General features: G+C 39.6%; 2 protein-coding genes across 6 annotated transcripts in view; one reads left to right on the plus strand and one right to left on the minus strand.

The window, feature by feature from the left end:
- The window catches only part of bcl2l13 (BCL2 like 13), a 21,907-nt gene extending 13,854 nt beyond the window's left edge, over positions 1–8,053 (minus strand). The window contains exons 1-5 of one of the 2 annotated variants that reach the window (XM_028584719.1): positions 7,644–8,052; positions 6,254–6,458; positions 5,794–5,817; positions 3,651–3,737; positions 1,739–1,895 (exon numbers count right to left, since the gene is read on the minus strand). In XM_028584719.1, the coding sequence (XP_028440520.1) occupies positions 1,739–1,895; positions 3,651–3,737; positions 5,794–5,817; positions 6,254–6,395 (410 nt within the window). In that variant the 5' untranslated portion in view covers positions 6,396–6,458; positions 7,644–8,052. Of the gene's footprint in view, positions 1–1,738; positions 1,896–3,650; positions 3,738–5,793; positions 5,818–6,253; positions 6,459–7,643 lie in introns of both variants that reach the window. The other variant, XM_028584720.1, reaches the window with a different exon arrangement.
- Positions 7,154–16,937, plus strand: atp6v1e1a (ATPase H+ transporting V1 subunit E1a). 4 transcript variants are annotated; one of them, XR_003693140.1, is made up of 10 exons: positions 8,380–8,585; positions 9,044–9,109; positions 9,195–9,304; positions 11,805–11,871; positions 12,821–12,910; positions 13,721–13,789; positions 13,903–13,997; positions 14,153–14,240; positions 16,497–16,706; positions 16,794–16,937. XR_003693140.1 is itself a non-coding variant. In XM_028584723.1 (9 exons), the coding sequence occupies exons 2-9, from the start codon at positions 9,053–9,055 to the stop codon at positions 16,557–16,559; spliced, it is 639 nt and encodes a 212-aa protein (XP_028440524.1). In that variant the 5' UTR covers positions 7,154–7,176; positions 9,044–9,052; the 3' UTR covers positions 16,560–16,937. The 4 variants fall into 4 exon arrangements, 3 of the variants coding, with proteins under 3 accessions (XP_028440524.1, XP_028440523.1, XP_028440522.1); XM_028584723.1 differs by lacking the exon at positions 8,380–8,585 and adding an exon at positions 7,154–7,176 and having other exon boundaries at positions 16,497–16,937; XM_028584722.1 differs by having other exon boundaries at positions 8,378–8,493; positions 16,497–16,937.
- The last annotated feature ends 603 nt before the right edge of the window (positions 16,938–17,540 follow it).

Below are 17,540 nucleotides of genomic sequence, written 5' to 3' on the forward strand. Positions count from 1 at the left end.
AACTACGAAGAAGAAGAAGAAGAAGAAGAAGAAGAAGAAGAAGTCGGTACACGATGACGCCCACTTCGAGCATTTAGCGAGCTGGGCAGAGAAGCTAGCGGCGATAACAAGTGCGGAAATGGAAAACGTTTGTTTCGCGTTTTTCCGTTGTGATTCGGCCAGAAACTTCAACATTGTGAGGCGAAGAGATCGTTTTGGAATATAAAGCTTGGATATTACATTTCCTTGGACTCTTGGGGATTTATGAAAATTAAGTTTTGGTCAAAATACCACTTTGTTGCTGAAAGGACAACAACAACAGGTATGCATGCACTCTCGGCTGCGCAGATTACGGCTAAATGGTTTTATTTTCTTTTACTTTGTAACAGTTGTGTACATGGCTGTATATTTTAAAGATTTAATGCTTTAAAGTTATAAAAACGTGTGGAAGTTTTATCGAGGTTACAGCGACGCCCCAGTCACAAAGTGTCCCATTGACGAGACGGTGATCCTTGAGAGGTTAAAAGTTTATTAATTCTGAACGCGTCTGGCCTGTCTATCTATACTGCACCAAATACGACACTGCTGCACTCCCTTGTGAAGTTGTTTGGATGAAAGGTTCTCAAAATAATCAAAATGCAAATAAACAGACAGACACATAGAGATTCCTGCCTTTATTAGAGATAATAATATGTTCAGCCCCCTCTCTCCGAAGCTTCGAATATTCGATGCTCATTACTATCGAAGCTTCGAAGCTCAAAAAATGGTATTCGGACCAGCCCTACAAAAAGCCACTTTATATCCTCTCGGGGGTCTTGGTTAGACAGTTGGACGTTGCCCAGTACAACCACAGTCTTATCTGTTGGCCACAGAGCATGTGTCTTTCTCGGGTGAACCTCACTTACGTTCAACTCACTTAGATTCATTCAATCTACAATAGTTTGTCTGCATTTTTATCATCTGTATTCAGTCTCAAGCCAAGACATAGTCGGGTTAAGATTGACACTGTGTGACAATACCTTTCCCAATAATTCCTGGATTATCAAAACTGTCTGGTTAGAAAAATAGAAGTGTTATGTTTATATGTGTGTGTGTGTGACGGAATTTATTAAGGCAAATTCAAGCGAAATCTGCATGTGTTATTGTGTTCAATCTATATACATTACATGCAAGAGGTAAATGCGAGCCTTTCAATCAATTTCATGCAACAAAGCCTTTTTCCTCTCACTGTTAAAGTTCAAGAGTTCACTAAGAAGAAAATGAACTAAGAAGCAGTTTATCAACATTGACTTTGTCATTCCTTTGAGATTCTAAGTCTCACACTGTGGACACACACACACACTTATCTCCCACTGTAAAGTGTGAAAATAGTGCAGTGAGGGGGCACCCGGATAGCTCAGTTGGTAGAGCGGGCCATATATAGAGGTTTATTCCTCAACGCAGCGGGCCCGGGTTCGACTCCGACCTGTGGTCCTTTGCTGCACGTCATTCCCCCTCTCTCCCCTTTCATTTCTTCAGCTTTCCTTTCAAAAAAAAAAAAAAAAAAAAAAAGGCCTAAAAATGCCCAAAATATAGCTGCTGCACTGCCCCCCCCCCCCACCCACCCACACTTTGTTTTCACGTGAAATATAAGTCTTCCACCATCTGGAAGCAGTCAAGAAAAGCATTGATCCTGTCAGACCAGCGATGCTGTTAATCTACACCAGTGCCGCCATGAGAACTAAAATCTTTCATGAAAGTCAGAGAGTTGCAAACTGACCCTGCAAGGAGTGTGTACACGGCTGCTGCCAGGTGTGTGTCAAGCTCCGCGGCCAGCCGGTCTCCCATTGCAGCAAGGCAGTCTTCAATCGAGGTCTCTGGGATGGCCGGGTTAAACACCAGCGATGTGTGCCGGTCAAAGCCTGTTGTGGAAAAGGCTGCAAACACACAGACCACAGGAGAATGAAATCTCAAACAGGAAAGGAGGGTGGTCTGGAGTGACACTCACTCATGCTCCTCAGAGAAACCAAAGTTCTCTTTCGCTGCATAGACATAATCATGTTTGGTTACAAGAACTTCCAGGTAGAAAACTCCTGCGTCCTGTACATACAATTTAACGGCACTGGGGAAGAGAAACAACTAGATATACGCTCATCTAGCTCATCTAAAAGGCATGTTTAATGCTTTTTATATGTCAAGTCTTTCTAACATTAGCTTAGAGACCTTATCTACCTGTTGGGCCACAGACTAAAGAAAATGACACCAGCAGAAAGTCCGACTGGTGGCGAGAATGACTTGATTTGTGTCTATCCTACTGTCCACTTTATTCCCTTATATTTTTCCCGTATTTAACGTAGTCTTTTTTCCAAAACTTTATCCTTGCACTGCTATATAGTTTTTAATATTACTATGTCTACATTATGCTCTTATATTGTCCATATTTAATGCTGGTCTCTAGACTTTATCCTTGCACTATTGGACTTATTTGCACTACCACCATGACACACACTCTCGTAGAGCACCTTACCATGCAGACTGAATCACAGGGTCAGTCCCTGGCCTGTCACTGCAAGCGGCTCATGCTTATACATCCTTTAGTACATTCATATGGATTTTTTTTATTTCGTATCTTTTCTTGTATTGTCCATATTATTCATGTGGATTTGTTATTTTATCATCCTGTTTGTGATGTATGTGAATGTGACGTCTTTAAGCTACTGGGACCTTGTATTTCCCCTTGGGTGTGTGTGTGTATATTATACGTAAATTTGCCCCCCTTTTTACATATTAAACATGGACATTTCGGTATCTGAGAGCTCGCAAGCGCAAGCTTATCTGTCCTCTATGCATATGACAGAGAGTGGAACGCGGAACGGAACACACACACACACACACACACACACACACACACACACACACACACACACACACACACACACACACACACACACACACACACACACACACACACACACACACACACACACACACACACACACACACACACACACACACAGATTTCAATCAATTGCCATTTGTCTACCTGGAAGTGATTTTTGTGTCACGGTGATTAGGTTGTAGTATCTGAAAAGCCTATAAGGTTAAAGTCTGTATAGCCCCCCCTCCCCAAAGAGACTCTGACCTCAAAGGGACTCAGACCTTTACTTGCCAACTCACAACTGTTTACTCTATCTAACATGTTACCTAAACGTACCCCTTATAAACCATGTTCTTGCTGCAGCAAGTCAGAGTACATATTGGCTTTGTATTCTCCGGGTTTTGCAAGACCCGTCATTGATGCTGGAAACTTGATGTAATAAAACCTTTATGATCAAGTACAGTGTCAAGCGGATTTCCTCTCCACACATCACCACAGCATCAAAATACAACAAGGTCTATACATTTCATGTCATATATTGACAAATAATCTCTGGATTCCTTTGCACAGGCAGACCAACTGTCTACAAAAAAAGTGAACAAAGAATGTGAACAAATGTTTGGCAAAAAGAAATGCCAAAGAATTTACAATTGAGGGGTGGGGGGGGGGGGGTTTACAATATTTAGGTTTTTGATTGTGTTATTTCTTTCATTTATTTAAACTATGCTTTAAAGTTGTATATAAGAAGTTGTCTACACAAAACCACATTGTTGTCACTTGAAATCAAAGACTTGAGACGTGTGTGTGCACTTACAAGCAGCGATTTCATCGTCCAGTTGTCTCATCTCTTCCTCATGCGCTTTTATTATTGTGCTCCTTTCTCTCTCATTCTGGCCATGTCCTGAAAGAGAAAGACATGACACATGAACCAAGATAAGCAGGGCTCCAGACTGCGACCAAATGGTCGCATTTTGCGACCAAAATTTGAGAGTGTGCGACTGAATTTTACATCCAGTCGCACATGTGCGACCAGTAAATTTGCCCCCTTTTTATATATTAAACATGGAAATTTCGGTACCTGAGAGCTCGTAAGCGCAAGCTTATCTGTCCTCTCTGCATATGACAGAGAGCCACACACACACACACCTCTGCAGTTTTGTTGAAGTCACAGTTAAATGCGAGGCGAAAGCAGTCGCAGTGCTGTTGATGTACACTTCCTGACATGCAGGCAAACTGTGGTTTATCTGCCCTGGGGACTGACTGACAGGCTGAGGCTGTAAGGCAAGGCAGCTTGATATCTACAGCACCTTTCAGCAACAAGGCAATTTAAAGTGCTTTACATTAAACAGTAAAGAGCAGTTAAAAACTGTCATGATGAAAATAAAAAGAATAATATACAAATTCAAGAATAAAAGAATACAAGTTACAGTGAGTAAGAAATTAATAATTATTCAACTCAAGGTTGTAGGGATGGGTTTGGGAAGAGAGAGAGAGAGGAGTTTTATTTTTTATTTTAGTAGCCTAAAAAATGCATTTTTAATTTTAAGTTGAATTCATTGTAATTGTAGACTGGAGACTAGAGCTGGTATATTTTTTTTTATATTTGTACTGTCATGATGACAGCGATGGTGCTGTCAGTTTACCTTTTGAGTTGCATCTTCAAAAGTGAACAATAAAATGTGAAACTAAATTTGAAACGGCCCATTGTAATTTCTATTATCAAAGTGTTTATTAGTAATACAGTGGAAATTAGTAGAAATGTGAATATTTGGTTAGCATGTTGATTTACGGTGTGTGCCCCTAAATTTTCTGGTTGCGCCCCTAAAAATTTCAGTTGGGGGCCACTGTGCTCCTAGTGAAAAAAGTTAGTCTGGAGCCCTGATAAGTGTCCCTTTGGGCAGCTGTATTATATATAAATTATTTAAAAATGTATCAAATAAGGTATAGGATCAGATTTTGCCAATGATGCCAGCACATGACACTAGACACGCAGGTGTGCACGTATAAACACCAACTATCCTGAAAAGGGAGAACCACATTTGCAGGCTTAGGGGCAGGCTAACACCAAAAAACGTTTATTTTCAACTTATTCATTTACTCCTCCTCAGCATGATGTTGCTGAACTCAAACAAGAAAAGTTGAGTGGTGCTCTTTCATCTGGTGCATACAAGGCACCAATGCACAGTTCAGATTTCTGTAAACTATTTACAAGACTCAGTCTGCACTGCTGGGGGCACAAGGAACCATGCAATACTGACACAAATGCTACTGGTGTATGACCATGAGTTCTCAATCACGTTAAACATATGTGACATGCTATTTTTTTTTTTTTTTTAATCATGGAATGTGGAGTCCTTTGGCACAGCTAAACTGGGGACTATCAGCCAATAGAAAGAAACATGAAGGACCTTTGAAGTATCATACTTTGTTGATTTAACAGCTGACTGATGTGATTTTTCCAATTCACGTTTTCAAGGCTGGAAATCAAATACTGGCGGGGGTTTTTAACAGGAAGGAAGAGGATACTCGGTCAACCCTTTTTATATTCTGCCTGCGTTACCCTGCAGCTCATACATCAACGCCCTGAGGACCACTGTTGGTTTTTCCTGGGCTTGGTGCTGTTTCAGCATTCAGCCAGACAGCTAACAGGCCAACTATTTAGCTTTGGTTCGTTGGTGTGTGAGTTATCCTACGGTGATTACACATGACAGGCTGTCAGAAATTGGACCGTGTCAAGCGGAAAGCAGGGATCAGCCACTCATCTAACAATCTCTGCCAATTCTAAGCATGCAGACAACAATAAAAAGGGCCAGGGAATATAGACAACTCCCCCCCTCTTTCTTTTACTCACTTCTGTGTTTCTTGCTCAAAATGCCTGAGCTTTTTTCCCAGATAGCTTTGTTTTCCCTGCTGTGACAAAGGGAACCTACAATGGTCTTCCTGTAATACTGTCTTACCTTCCAAGTTGGATGTTTCTCTCCCTGTAATCAATAATTACAAAAGGTTATTTCACCAGTAACATGCTGTGACCATAGCTTCATGGCAAAAAGTAAGCACATAACTACATGAATTACAAATGTGACATTTATTTAGTTTTCAGTCTCTGGGTGTGTTTCTGTGCCAATGTCAAGAAGGCTAAATTGAGCTGGTGAACAGGTGGCAACCTGCCTACACACCCTGAATAGTTTTTGTTACTGCCAAATGTGCATGTGCACACAGCTCTATTTGTGTGCTGTGTGAATGCACATGTGCTGTATGAGGTCTGCCCTAAAATATGGGTCCTTGACACTTCAGTAATGAGCATTGTGTCTCTTTTGGACACATTGACATGTCATTTCTGCACTTTAATTTGAGATTCAAGCAATACCTTAAATCAGCTACTGCTAAACTATAAGAAGAAACAAAAGAAAATGTCACCTTGAGCTGGGGTTAGTGTCTGTGATCTACTAACAGGCAGCATTCCCAGATAGTTGAGCACAATGTACTTGGTTTCATAATGGAAACCCTCAGGCACAGTGGCAGTGATGGAGGCAGAAGAGGTGGGGCCTGAGGTAGCCATTGAACAGACTTGTGTCAGACTCTCGGGCACATTCGTTCTTACAGTCAAAGCTGGACGTCTCACCTGAGGAAAATCAGAGCCAGAGGAGGGAAATTAATTTGTTAATCTGACAGTCGTGATTGCTGCAGTACAGTCAAATCTGCCCAAATCACTCATTAACAAAACATGAGGGAATTCACATCAGAGTCTGGACAAACGTCCTGGTGACATCTGTTTTTAATGAGTAAAACAGCTGTTAGGTGGATGCCAAACAATAAATGTCCCACTTGGTTTCATCTCAGGTATGATAGCACACTGTCAAACGCCCATTGTGCCAGGTGGACATGGTCACTTGCCCATCTGGCAAAGGGGTGATGGGCTTAACATTGATCACAAAATGTAATTTATTGGTGCATCTGGGAATGCATGGCTGCTTACTGAAAACAGAGGGAGATAGACCCAAGACATGTCTATCTCTAAAAATGGGTACGTTGTGTACTACGCCATGGCACAATACAGTACAGCTTACGTAACACACGTGGTGGACAGAGGGGCGTGAAAAGTCCTTCAATAAGAGCTTGAAAAGTCCTTCAATAAGAGCCTTTACTTAACAAATGTTCAACGAAAATTGAAATGTCGCTGTGCTATACTGTTAAGTGTCCTGTGGGTTTTCTGGACAAATAATCACGTTTTACAACAAAAAAAAATAATCACTTAATTACAAACGTCTGAGCTTATTTGGCTCGCATAGTCCTCCAGAGACGAGGTGACACCATGCGGATCAAAAGTGAGATCAATTTCAGTAAGTAAAACAAAATAAAAAAACTTCCGGCTTGAACTGTCAAAATAAAACCAATTGCTGGCTTACGGCGTTCCCAAACCGAGTAATACCAAAGTTCCTATGTTGAAATAAAAATATTTTAACTAGTAATAGTAATTCCAGTATAAATTAATACATTCATTTTTCCAAAGTGACAGCATGGCACCAAAAGACTGATGTTACGACATAACGGTATACGCTTATACTTAATTAACCACACATATAGCTAGCTATAGTTCGTTAGATAAGGGAGTTACCCAACAAATGAACCTTACATAATTGTTTGCTACACTGGAAAAGTCCGTTTTTACTCGTTTTTGCATGAACACCTTCGCACACATGCAAGCTTAGCTAGCGTAACGTTAGCGTCACGCGTTTTGGGGTGCTATTGCGGAGACTCAAAACTTAATTTTAACTTAAATTAAGCCAAATTGGAGTCGATTCCTTACCGTCCTTGTCCAAAGGCAACCAAGTGCTGACAAACGACAGATATATGGGAAATGTGCGACACAGTCCCCAGCAGCTGAAGAGGCAGTCCACTACTGGCAGGAGGCAGCAGTAGCACAGTACTAGCACAATGTGCTTTGGAAGCTACACAAGCAAGCAAGCTAGAATACAGCACCACATTTCCTGTCATAACTTTCAAAATAACAAATACAACTTTCAAAATAACACTCCGTAAGAGGACGGTGTTCCAACTATTTGAAGTGACTGACAGCGTTAACGCTAACTTTAAAGTCAGAGTGTGATATTTCGTTGGGTTGAACGTTAATTAGCTAGCTAGCTAAGCTTTCCAGTGGATCGGATGTGGATCCTAGCAATCGCACGTGAAGGATTGATGTCAGAAGAACGGAACGAGTACCGTTACATAAGCCAATATAAGCAAACAAATATGTCAATGTTCCTACAGTTGGCTAGCTAGCTAAATAAAGGCTTAGAGGCAAAGACTTAAAAACATTTTGAAGGGTGTGGTGCATGTTATTATTATTTTCATTTATATATTTTATTTATTGTTTTATCATAGACTGTTTTTTATGCTATAAAAATAGGGAGGGGTATGCACCCATATGAATAAAATTGTATTTTTTGAAGAAATAAAATACTTATATAACATATAATATTTTTTATAAAATGAAATTTTATTATATAGTTATGACCGGATGTTTTGTGTGGCAACTGTGTCGCTAGCTCGACGTGAATGCAACAAGAAGAAGAGTAAAAGCCCACACACAGCTAGAGGATCTTTGGTAAAAGGACTCTCCCCCTACCAACTAGCTAGCTGAAAGTGAAGTGGACTGCGTAAGTGGTCTGGAAGACTTTTTTTTTTTTTTTAATAAACAAAACATTTGAGAACAGATATGGCGCTTACCGATGCTGACGTACAAAAACAGGTAACTTTTTTGACTGAACAACTGAACTAGTTAGCTATTACATTTAACGTTATGCCAGTGACTAACGTTATAACTTTAGGTAACGTTAACGTTAGCTAACGTTAACGTTAAACATAACATACGTCAACGCTAGCTAACGGGCTAAAATCTAAACTTACGTTACAGTTGCATGTAAGGTTCTTACTAATCTGACCATTTATTTAGTTTGGGTCTTGGACATATGACAGAATTGTGTGCTATAACATAATGGCTACAAGTTAATATAGCTATAGGTTAGTCTTTTAAGCGTAACATAACGTTAACGTTAACCGAAATAATTTAAAATCGTTCTAAAGCTCGTCTCTGTTTTAGTAAGAATATGTTTGTTATGAATTGTACATACATTTAGAAGGTTGACATAAACTTTGGAAGACTTCTGAATTTGAACAAACTATTTTGTGTTTTGTCTCTTGTGGCAGATCAAGCACATGATGGGCTTCATTGAGCAAGAGGCCAGTGAGAAAGTCGAGGAAATTGATGCTAAGGTAATTAAAGCCTGTCTGTCAGTCAGTCTTGTGATTTTGGCAGCAGTGACCAGTAATGGGCCCTGTTATACCCATCTGTTTACAGGCGGAGGAAGAGTTCAACATCGAGAAAGGTCGTCTGGTGCAGACCCAGAGGTTGAAAATCAAGGGGTACTATGAGAAGAAGGAAAAGCAGATTGAACAACACAAGAAAGTGTGAGTTGATGGTCATTTATTGACAGTTTAGGAAAGAATGAAAGAAAAGAAATCATTTGTACTTTTTTACACACACCCTTAAATTGTGAGCAGTGCAGGGGCGATCAGACTTTTAGGGGGGGCTCAGCCCCTAATGAGAATGTGACATGGTGCCTTGCAAAAGTGTTAATCCCTGGGAACACAACGAAGCGACACTGACTTGAGTGTACGTTCTGCGCGTGTGCGAGACGTAATACGTCTCCATAACAGCAGGCAACGCTAATCTGTATTGTCCAAGGGGGTAAGCTTCGCTTCAGAACTCAAACCTCCTATAGCGCCATTTTGTTGCTACCTGGCCATCACCTCCCGTTAGCATTCCACTGACTAGCATTCATTTTGGCGCCACTTGACAGCAAATAACTTTACATCTGAAGCGTTTAAAGACTCTATTTGTCCATTGTTTATTTCTAAAGAAACACGACAATGTATAAACGGCTCCATTACCTTGTATCTCATGTTATGGCTCCGTAGCAGACGTTTTTATAAAAATAGGCTAACGATTGTGTCACATAGTAGAGGAATTACCGTATAGTATAGGAGAAGCTCGCAGGCAGTTTGACTTACATTAGCTGTTTAAGTTTAATTACTAATGTTAACTAGCATTTTAGTTAGCAATAATTAGCCTGTGCCCATGTTAACTCCTTACATATACCTACACTCTCTGTCTCTGTAAGATTGGGAATGATTGAGATTTCTCTTGGCACAGCTACCAGAAGACTTTCAACTTTCAGACACGTTGCTCACGTCACATTTACGCTGTCTCTTTCAGTTGGAGGCTGCTCAGTAAAGCTGGCCATCACCGGAAAAGTGCTTCTAATAGCCTTCACTGGTCTCCGTCCAGAGCAACGGGGTCTATTGGTCCATTATATACTGGCTATGGTATTGTCGCCCCCAAAAAATTAAAACCGGCAGCTGATTGGACGAACGCGTCACATGGGTCTGAATGCTCCCGGATTTTACAACCGGGCATAATGGCGGCTTCGTTCGGAATACAATCTCATATTTTACGAAGATAGTTCACTGAAATGTGTTTCTGAAAAATGTCAGTGGTAAACAGTCAGTTTAAAAGATTTTCATCAGATTTTGAGAGGCATTAGTCAGGCTCATCCCGCTCGTCATTACCAGGTTAGCGCTCCACCAATCAGATTGGCCATTGAGTCCGACTACCCACCTTCCGATTCAACATGTCAAATCGGCCCAAACAACGGCACGGAACACACCGAACAGACTCGAGTCACTGACCTCGCCAGACTGTCTGATGGCCGATAATGGTGTTGGTGTGTCAGGGCCTTTACAGCTGCATAGCATCGGCGACAGCTACATAGGACATTCAACCTGTTTCAAGCCCTTTGAACCTGTAATTGTTTGTTTTCTGTCACTAACAGACACGTTACCTTATAATATTTAGGGGGGCTGAGATGAAATTTAGTGGGGCTTGAGCCCCCCCTAAACAGGGTCTAAAATCACCAATGGAGCAGTGCATATATAGGCTAGTGCCTGCAAATGGTAATCACCTGATTGGACTTTGAATCACAAGTTGATGTAATTAAGTTTTTGATACTAATCAAAGGAAAAACTACATAATGTAAAAAATGTAATTAAAAAAAATCATTGAAAGGATATAAATAATTGTCTCTCATAATTGTCATAAAATTATTGTTCCATCCCTGTTGAGTGATTATTTTGTATTAACATTATTTACTCTTACCAAGTATTTTAGTCACATTGTCTGTAGTCTCTCACTGCCAGACCTTCCTCCACAGCGCTGCAAAGGAAGGTCTGGCTAGTCCACAGAGCATTCTGGGATGGGAGAAAAACATGCTCTGGTTTATTGGCATTTCTTTAAACCAATCACAATCGTCTTGGGCGCCGGCATAGCCACGGTGCCTCTGCTAAATAGCCTCAGGAAGGAACTTGTTTTGGTGGAACGTGTGTACATTCAAAAGTAGTTTTAGTCGTGCAACAGAAAACTCTGATTGGACAGATAGTCTAGCTAGCTGTCTGGATTTACCCTGCAGAGATCTGAGGAGCAGTTAACCATAGTCCTCACAAATCCACCAGAACAAAGAAAGCGGAGGGTAACGGACATCCAATGGAATATCCGGCGGGACCGGAGCTATCCCGGAAGTGAAACGTCGTGGATATAGACTACTTTGTCTGTTACCTTGTTGTTCTGAATTGTTCTTTGCTGTCTCCTTGTCCCCTCAGTTATGGTTGCCTTGGTAAAGTCAATGCGTCCTCATTACAATTGAGTGTAAATACATTTTTGCAACTACTGTACATGCCTTCCTGGGCATGAACGTCGCTATATCTTCCTCGTCGATTCCAACTGTGGTGGCAAAGCAACTTAAAATCTATGTGTTGGGAGAACTGGGTATCACAGTTGTTCTATAGGCCGGCTGCGTTACATGTTCATGTCTGCAGATAATTCATTAATTGACTTCTCCTTCCACGCCCACAGCCAGATGTCCAACCTGCTGAACCAAGCAAGGCTAAAGGTGCTGAGGGCCCGCGACGACATGATCACGGTTTGAGATCAACGCTCATATTTTACACATGTTCAGTTCATGCTACACGACTGACATAACTTTTCAATTATTGATAGATTGGGTGCTTACGTAGCTCGCCATGTGCAGCCCATGTACAAAGGTTTAGTCCTTGCTGCAGCAGCCCATGTTATTCTTCCCCTCTCTCTCCCCTTTCATGACTTCAGCTATCCTATCAAATAAAGGCCTCAAATGCCTAAAAAATTATTTTAAAAATATGGATAGATGCATATAATGTATATGTATTTTATGTACAACTACGATTACATGCATGCATGCATATGTGCTTATGTTTTGTCCTATTATCCACTGAATTAAATTCCAATACATATATTTATGGTATTGATCATTGAAAAATTTTATTTATTTGTCACCAAACACAAGCATTTACACAGTACTTACCATACTGTATTATACTGTATAACAGCGTCTAATTCCACAGTATCTGAAGAAGAGTTTTTATGAGAAACACATTTAAGTACTTTTTTGGCCGTTTTATTTCCCTGATAACCGATAAAGTTAATAAATTAAAAGGTGTTCTATTTTGGCTCGGCTCCAGCTCTGTCTGTCCCTCTGCTTCGCTTTCACTCACCACTGAGTCTGACTTAATGTCCCGCCCACAACACTATCTGACTATCTTTTACTGTGTAGTTTCTTATTTATTAAATAATGTATTAAATAATTGCTTAAAGCATCCAACCAAAGTTTTTTGTTGGAGTTTGTAACATTCCAAAATCTTAATTTTGACTTAAAGATTTCCATTTTCACTGTAAATGCACATCGGTTCCAACTATTGGTTATTGGTTTTATTAACCACTAATAATCGCTATTGGCCTTGAAAAACCAGTATCGGTCGATTCCTACTTTAAAGTCATCTAAATCATCATGAATCAGTAAAAAGTTTTGTTTTGTCACTGTGTTCTTGTCTCAGGATTTGTTGAATGAGGCTCGTCAAAGACTTGCAGAGATTGCCAAGGACCCTGCTAGTTACTCTACCCTGCTGGAGGGCCTGGTGCTTCAGGTAAACTCTCCGAGCCCTGTCCTGCACCCGGCGCAGCGCAGCGCAGCGCAGCGCAAAGCCCGACGCCAGTGTCTTTGCTAGTTTAAGACCGACGCAGTTGTCAATTTCCCGTCCAGCACCCACGTTGTTTAAATAGCAAATGCACTTGCGCCCATCTGTGCGCCCATGGGCGTGCTGGTCTTACAGGGAGGTGTGTTCAGGTGCATTCTGGGCGTATTGCTATCTTGAGGCAGCGGGAAGTGATCGAGCCATCGACCAACAAAAACCTGGTCTAAAGTCAATAACGCAGCATTTCATTGTTATTTTAACAACAAATTAGTAAAATGCTCCTAGGCTCGTGCACAGCGCACACACACTATGCTTGTTACACACACACACACACAGGGACGCACAGCAGCACACACACATGCAAAAGATTACAAATAAAAATATTACGGTGTAAATCCTCCATCATAATAGCAATGCTCCAAGGTCCAAACGTGCCTGGCTTTTAAAGGAATGGGAGATGATCTCTGATTGGTTTATTGCATGTTACGCCCAAACACACCTCTGATTAATGAAGACACTAAGTACAACCCTTTGGAACCATGCGCCCGGCGCACAGACCCTTTTTTTCACCGTCAAACTAGTAAAAGTAGATTTGGACACGCCCTAAACACACCTGCGCCAGGCGCTTCAGACCGTGCGCTTAGATCGTTAAAATAGGGCCCTCCAACTGCTCTCATGGGAGGGTACAGTTTAATCAACAGCTGATTGGTACGTTAGTTCTCCGTGTTTTCTGAGTTTGTGCTTTTTTTTTTTACTTTTCAGGGATTCTATCAACTGCTGGAACCTAAAGTTACCATTCGCTGCCGACAGCAGGATGTAGAAATGGTTCAGGTGAGGTTGAGCTGACTAAAACGTCATTACAAGAGCCTCTGTATATTTTTTGTCACATGTATGATAGTTGTGTAGCGTTGTGTTTTGTAAGTCCTTGTTTTATTGGTTGACAGGCTGCAGTTAATAAGATCAGCCCTATCTATAAAGACGCGGTGAAGAGGAACATAGTTGTGAAAATCGACCCGGAACGCTTTCTTCCGTCAGGGATGTAAGATGATTTAATGTACTTTAAAGTCCACTCTTACTTTTTGATTTTAAATTTATTGACAGATTTTTATGGTGCACATATTGAAAAAGGTCAAAGAAAGGCATACTTTTCTGCTAAGTTTGGTTCTCTCGTGTGCCTGCTTTTTGTTTTGACAGCTGCGGAGGAGTTGAAGTATATAATGATAACGGGAAGATCAAAGTTTCCAACACTTTGGAGAACAGGCTTGAACTAATGGCACAACAGGTAGAGTAACTGATGCATCTAAAAAGTCTTCATACACACACCATTATAACACTCTAAATGTAGTTTCTGCTGTTTGCCTGTGGAGGGCAGCACCGCCCACTTGGCTTTCCAGTGAGCCTGAAGGTTGGAGAGTCAAAAGGGGAGAATAATTTAGATAATTCAGGCAAGACTATCACGCAGCACACATATTAACTGTACCTAAACCTCCTGTTGTCCTCAGGTCAAATCTGACCCATTTTCCAATGATATCAGGCACACCCCTGAGTGTCAAAGTATATGGGAGCTGTACCACTTTTAATTTGGGTATCAAAACGTTTTCTATATCAGAAATTTGGGTTTCTTTCAACAAAATTGTCCAAAAACATAACATGGATGGTTCCATACAACCATTACTCTTTCAAGTAAAATAAATGATCAGTTCACTACTTTCATTGAATTTGGGTGTGTTATTAACTTTTATAGTGTTTGGAAAAAAATGATCATGTTGGAAAAAAAAATGCTGAAAAATCGACAAAAACATTGAAAATTTGTGACCAAAAAGTGAACAACATTTTTTTTTTTTTGGGGGGGGGGCAATACCGCTGCATACCGCTCTGACACTGGGTAGTTGCTAGGGGTGCACGATTCAGAAAATGTCACGACTCAATATCAAAATCGATTTTCGATTCAAAAACAATTCTCGGTTAAAAAAAACCGATTCACAGTATGTAAATGTAGCTACTTTTCCAATGTTATTGCAGTTACGACATACAATAAAAAAAAATATGAATCAATTTTTGGAGTTCTATGAATCGATTTTGAATCGGTAGAGCTTGAATCGTGATTTGAATATGAATCTATTTTTTTGCACACCCCTAGTAGTTGCGCCCCTGATGGAAATATAAACAGGACACATGCCCCTCAGTGGTCATGCATGCAAACAGTCACATAACAATATAGGCAACAGTTTGCAGGTCCCATATAGAGACAACATGTTTGACTCAGCAAAAGTTTTATATTTATATATATATATATATATATATATATATATATATATATATATATATACATATACACTACCGGTCAAAAGTTTGGGGTCACTTAGAAATTTCCATTCCGGACAGAATACCAGCAGAGATCAGTTGCATTGTTTTTTTTAATCAGGGCAGCAGTTTTCAGATTACATTATGTGCTTACATAATTGCAAAATGGTTCTCTACTGTTGTAGACAGAAGTGGCTGAAGAAATGCTTGAAATTCATGCTTTTTGGTCTAAACGTCATACCCAAATTAAAAGTGGTACAGCTCCCATATACTTTGACACTTAGGGGTGTGCCTGATATCATTGGAAAGGAAACACTCAAGTTGTGTCAGGGTGATTCTAGGCCTTACTGACACAGAGTTACAGAGGCTAGAATGGAGATTTTTATTTCTGTCCAAGTTATAAATCTGTAAAATTATTAAAATACACTGCTGTAAACACATCTGACAGGTGACAGACAACACAGCATTAGCCACGTCTCAGCTTACTACAGAAAAAAAAATTCAGAAGCTAAAAGACTCAAAAATGGATTTTATATGAATTCTTTTCTACAAATATGTCTGTGTTTTTTTTATTTCTATTTGAAAAGTGCAAATAAAAAAGCCAAAAACTACAAAATACAACACTTCTCAAATACACAAACAAACCCACATCAATCACCTTTCCAATGATATCAGGCACACCCCTGAGTGTCAAAGTATATGGGAGCTGTACCACTTTTAATTTGGGTATGACGTTTAGACCAAAAAGCATGAATTTCAAGTGTTTCTTCAGCCACTTCTTTCTACAACAGTCGAGAACCCTTTTGCAATTATGTAAGCAAATAATGTAATCTGAAAACTGCTGCCCTGGTTAAAAAAAAAACAATACAACTGATCTCAGCAGGTATTGTGTCTGGAATGGAGTGGAATGGAAATTTCTAAGTGACCCCAAACTTTTGACCCGGTAGTGTGTGTGTGTGTATATATATATATATATATATATATATATATATATATATATATATATATATATATATATATATATATATATATATATATATATATATATATATATATATATATATATATATATTAGTTAACCTCCCTTTGTCCATTAAAAAAAAAAGATAAGATATTGAAGCATCTGTATTTTTCATGTTTCTCCACTAATTTACTTCAGTAATGTATCTAGGTTTTTACTTTTAGTTTCTTGTACAGTATGTATTTATTTGTGTCCTGGCTTTCCACCTGACAGATGATGCCTGAAATCAGAGAGAACTTGTTTGGTGCCAATCCCAACCGTAAATTCACGGATTAACTGGATCTGAAGAGAGCAGTGTGGACACGGGTGAAACATACTGTATGAGGTGACCACAGACCATCATCATAGTGAGCAAGAGTCTACACAATCACCTACCAAAGAAAACCCTGGTTCACATCAATGGAACACTACCGATGTGTTCAGGTATTTTTTGTAGTAATGGAGTTAGTATTACTTTAACTTGTGCACGTTTTATGTTTTTAAGTGCCTTCTTCTATTTTACCTCTACAGGGATGTCTAAAGGCAAAATTTGCAATGGCTTTGCAAATACGTATTCCTTCAGTTGATTTGGGAAATCGGTGGCTTTTTACTACTTGATTAACCCTTGTGTTGTTTTCCGGTTGACTATGCACTTGTTGTCCTTCTGGGTCAAAACTAACACTTTTTTTGTAATATATATTTGATGTTTTTATCCATTTTTTAAAGCACTTTTTTGTTTTTGTCACTTTTTTTTGACATTTTTGATGGTATTTTTCACTAACACCAACTTATTACTACTAGTTTTACACTTATTTTTGGAATACATGGTCAATACATTTCATTTATAGGAAATTATACCTCATTTTGAAATTATGAATTATTTTGATTAATATTAGAGGAACCTGTGTTGATGGATAATCACAGACATGTATCTCAAAGTTTAGTCAGGTTTTAAATCCATTTCATTTTTCAAATTATATAAAATTGAATGCCCAAAATTCAATGAAAGTAGCGATCAACTACTTGCAATTATACTTAACGTTTTGGGTAATTTGGTTAAAAAGAAACCCATATTTCTCTTATAGAAGTTTTGAGAACGGGTCAAATTTGACCCGAGGACAACACAAGGGTTAATGTAATCAAAGTTACATATTTAGCTCACCAAAGATGCACACTTTCCCTTCACATACTCAGTTTACATTTTTGTAGACTACAGCCTACTTTTGCCAAACTTTTGTTAACAGTTTGACTGTGTGTGTGTGTGCGTGCGGACAGCGA

This window comes from Perca flavescens, chromosome 8 (assembly GCF_004354835.1).
Source record: "Perca flavescens isolate YP-PL-M2 chromosome 8, PFLA_1.0, whole genome shotgun sequence".
Lineage (NCBI taxonomy): Eukaryota > Metazoa > Chordata > Actinopteri > Perciformes > Percidae > Perca > Perca flavescens.

Coding starts and splice junctions, on each gene's coding strand:
- atp6v1e1a (XM_028584721.1), top strand. CDS start 8,553: ATGGCGCTTACCGATGCTGACGTACAAAAACAG. Junction 13,998..14,152: donor CGCTTTCTTCCGTCAGGGAT/GTAAGATGATTT, acceptor TTGTTTTGACAG/CTGCGGAGGAGTTGAAGTAT. Junction 14,241..16,496: donor TTGAACTAATGGCACAACAG/GTAGAGTAACTG, acceptor TCCACCTGACAG/ATGATGCCTGAAATCAGAGA.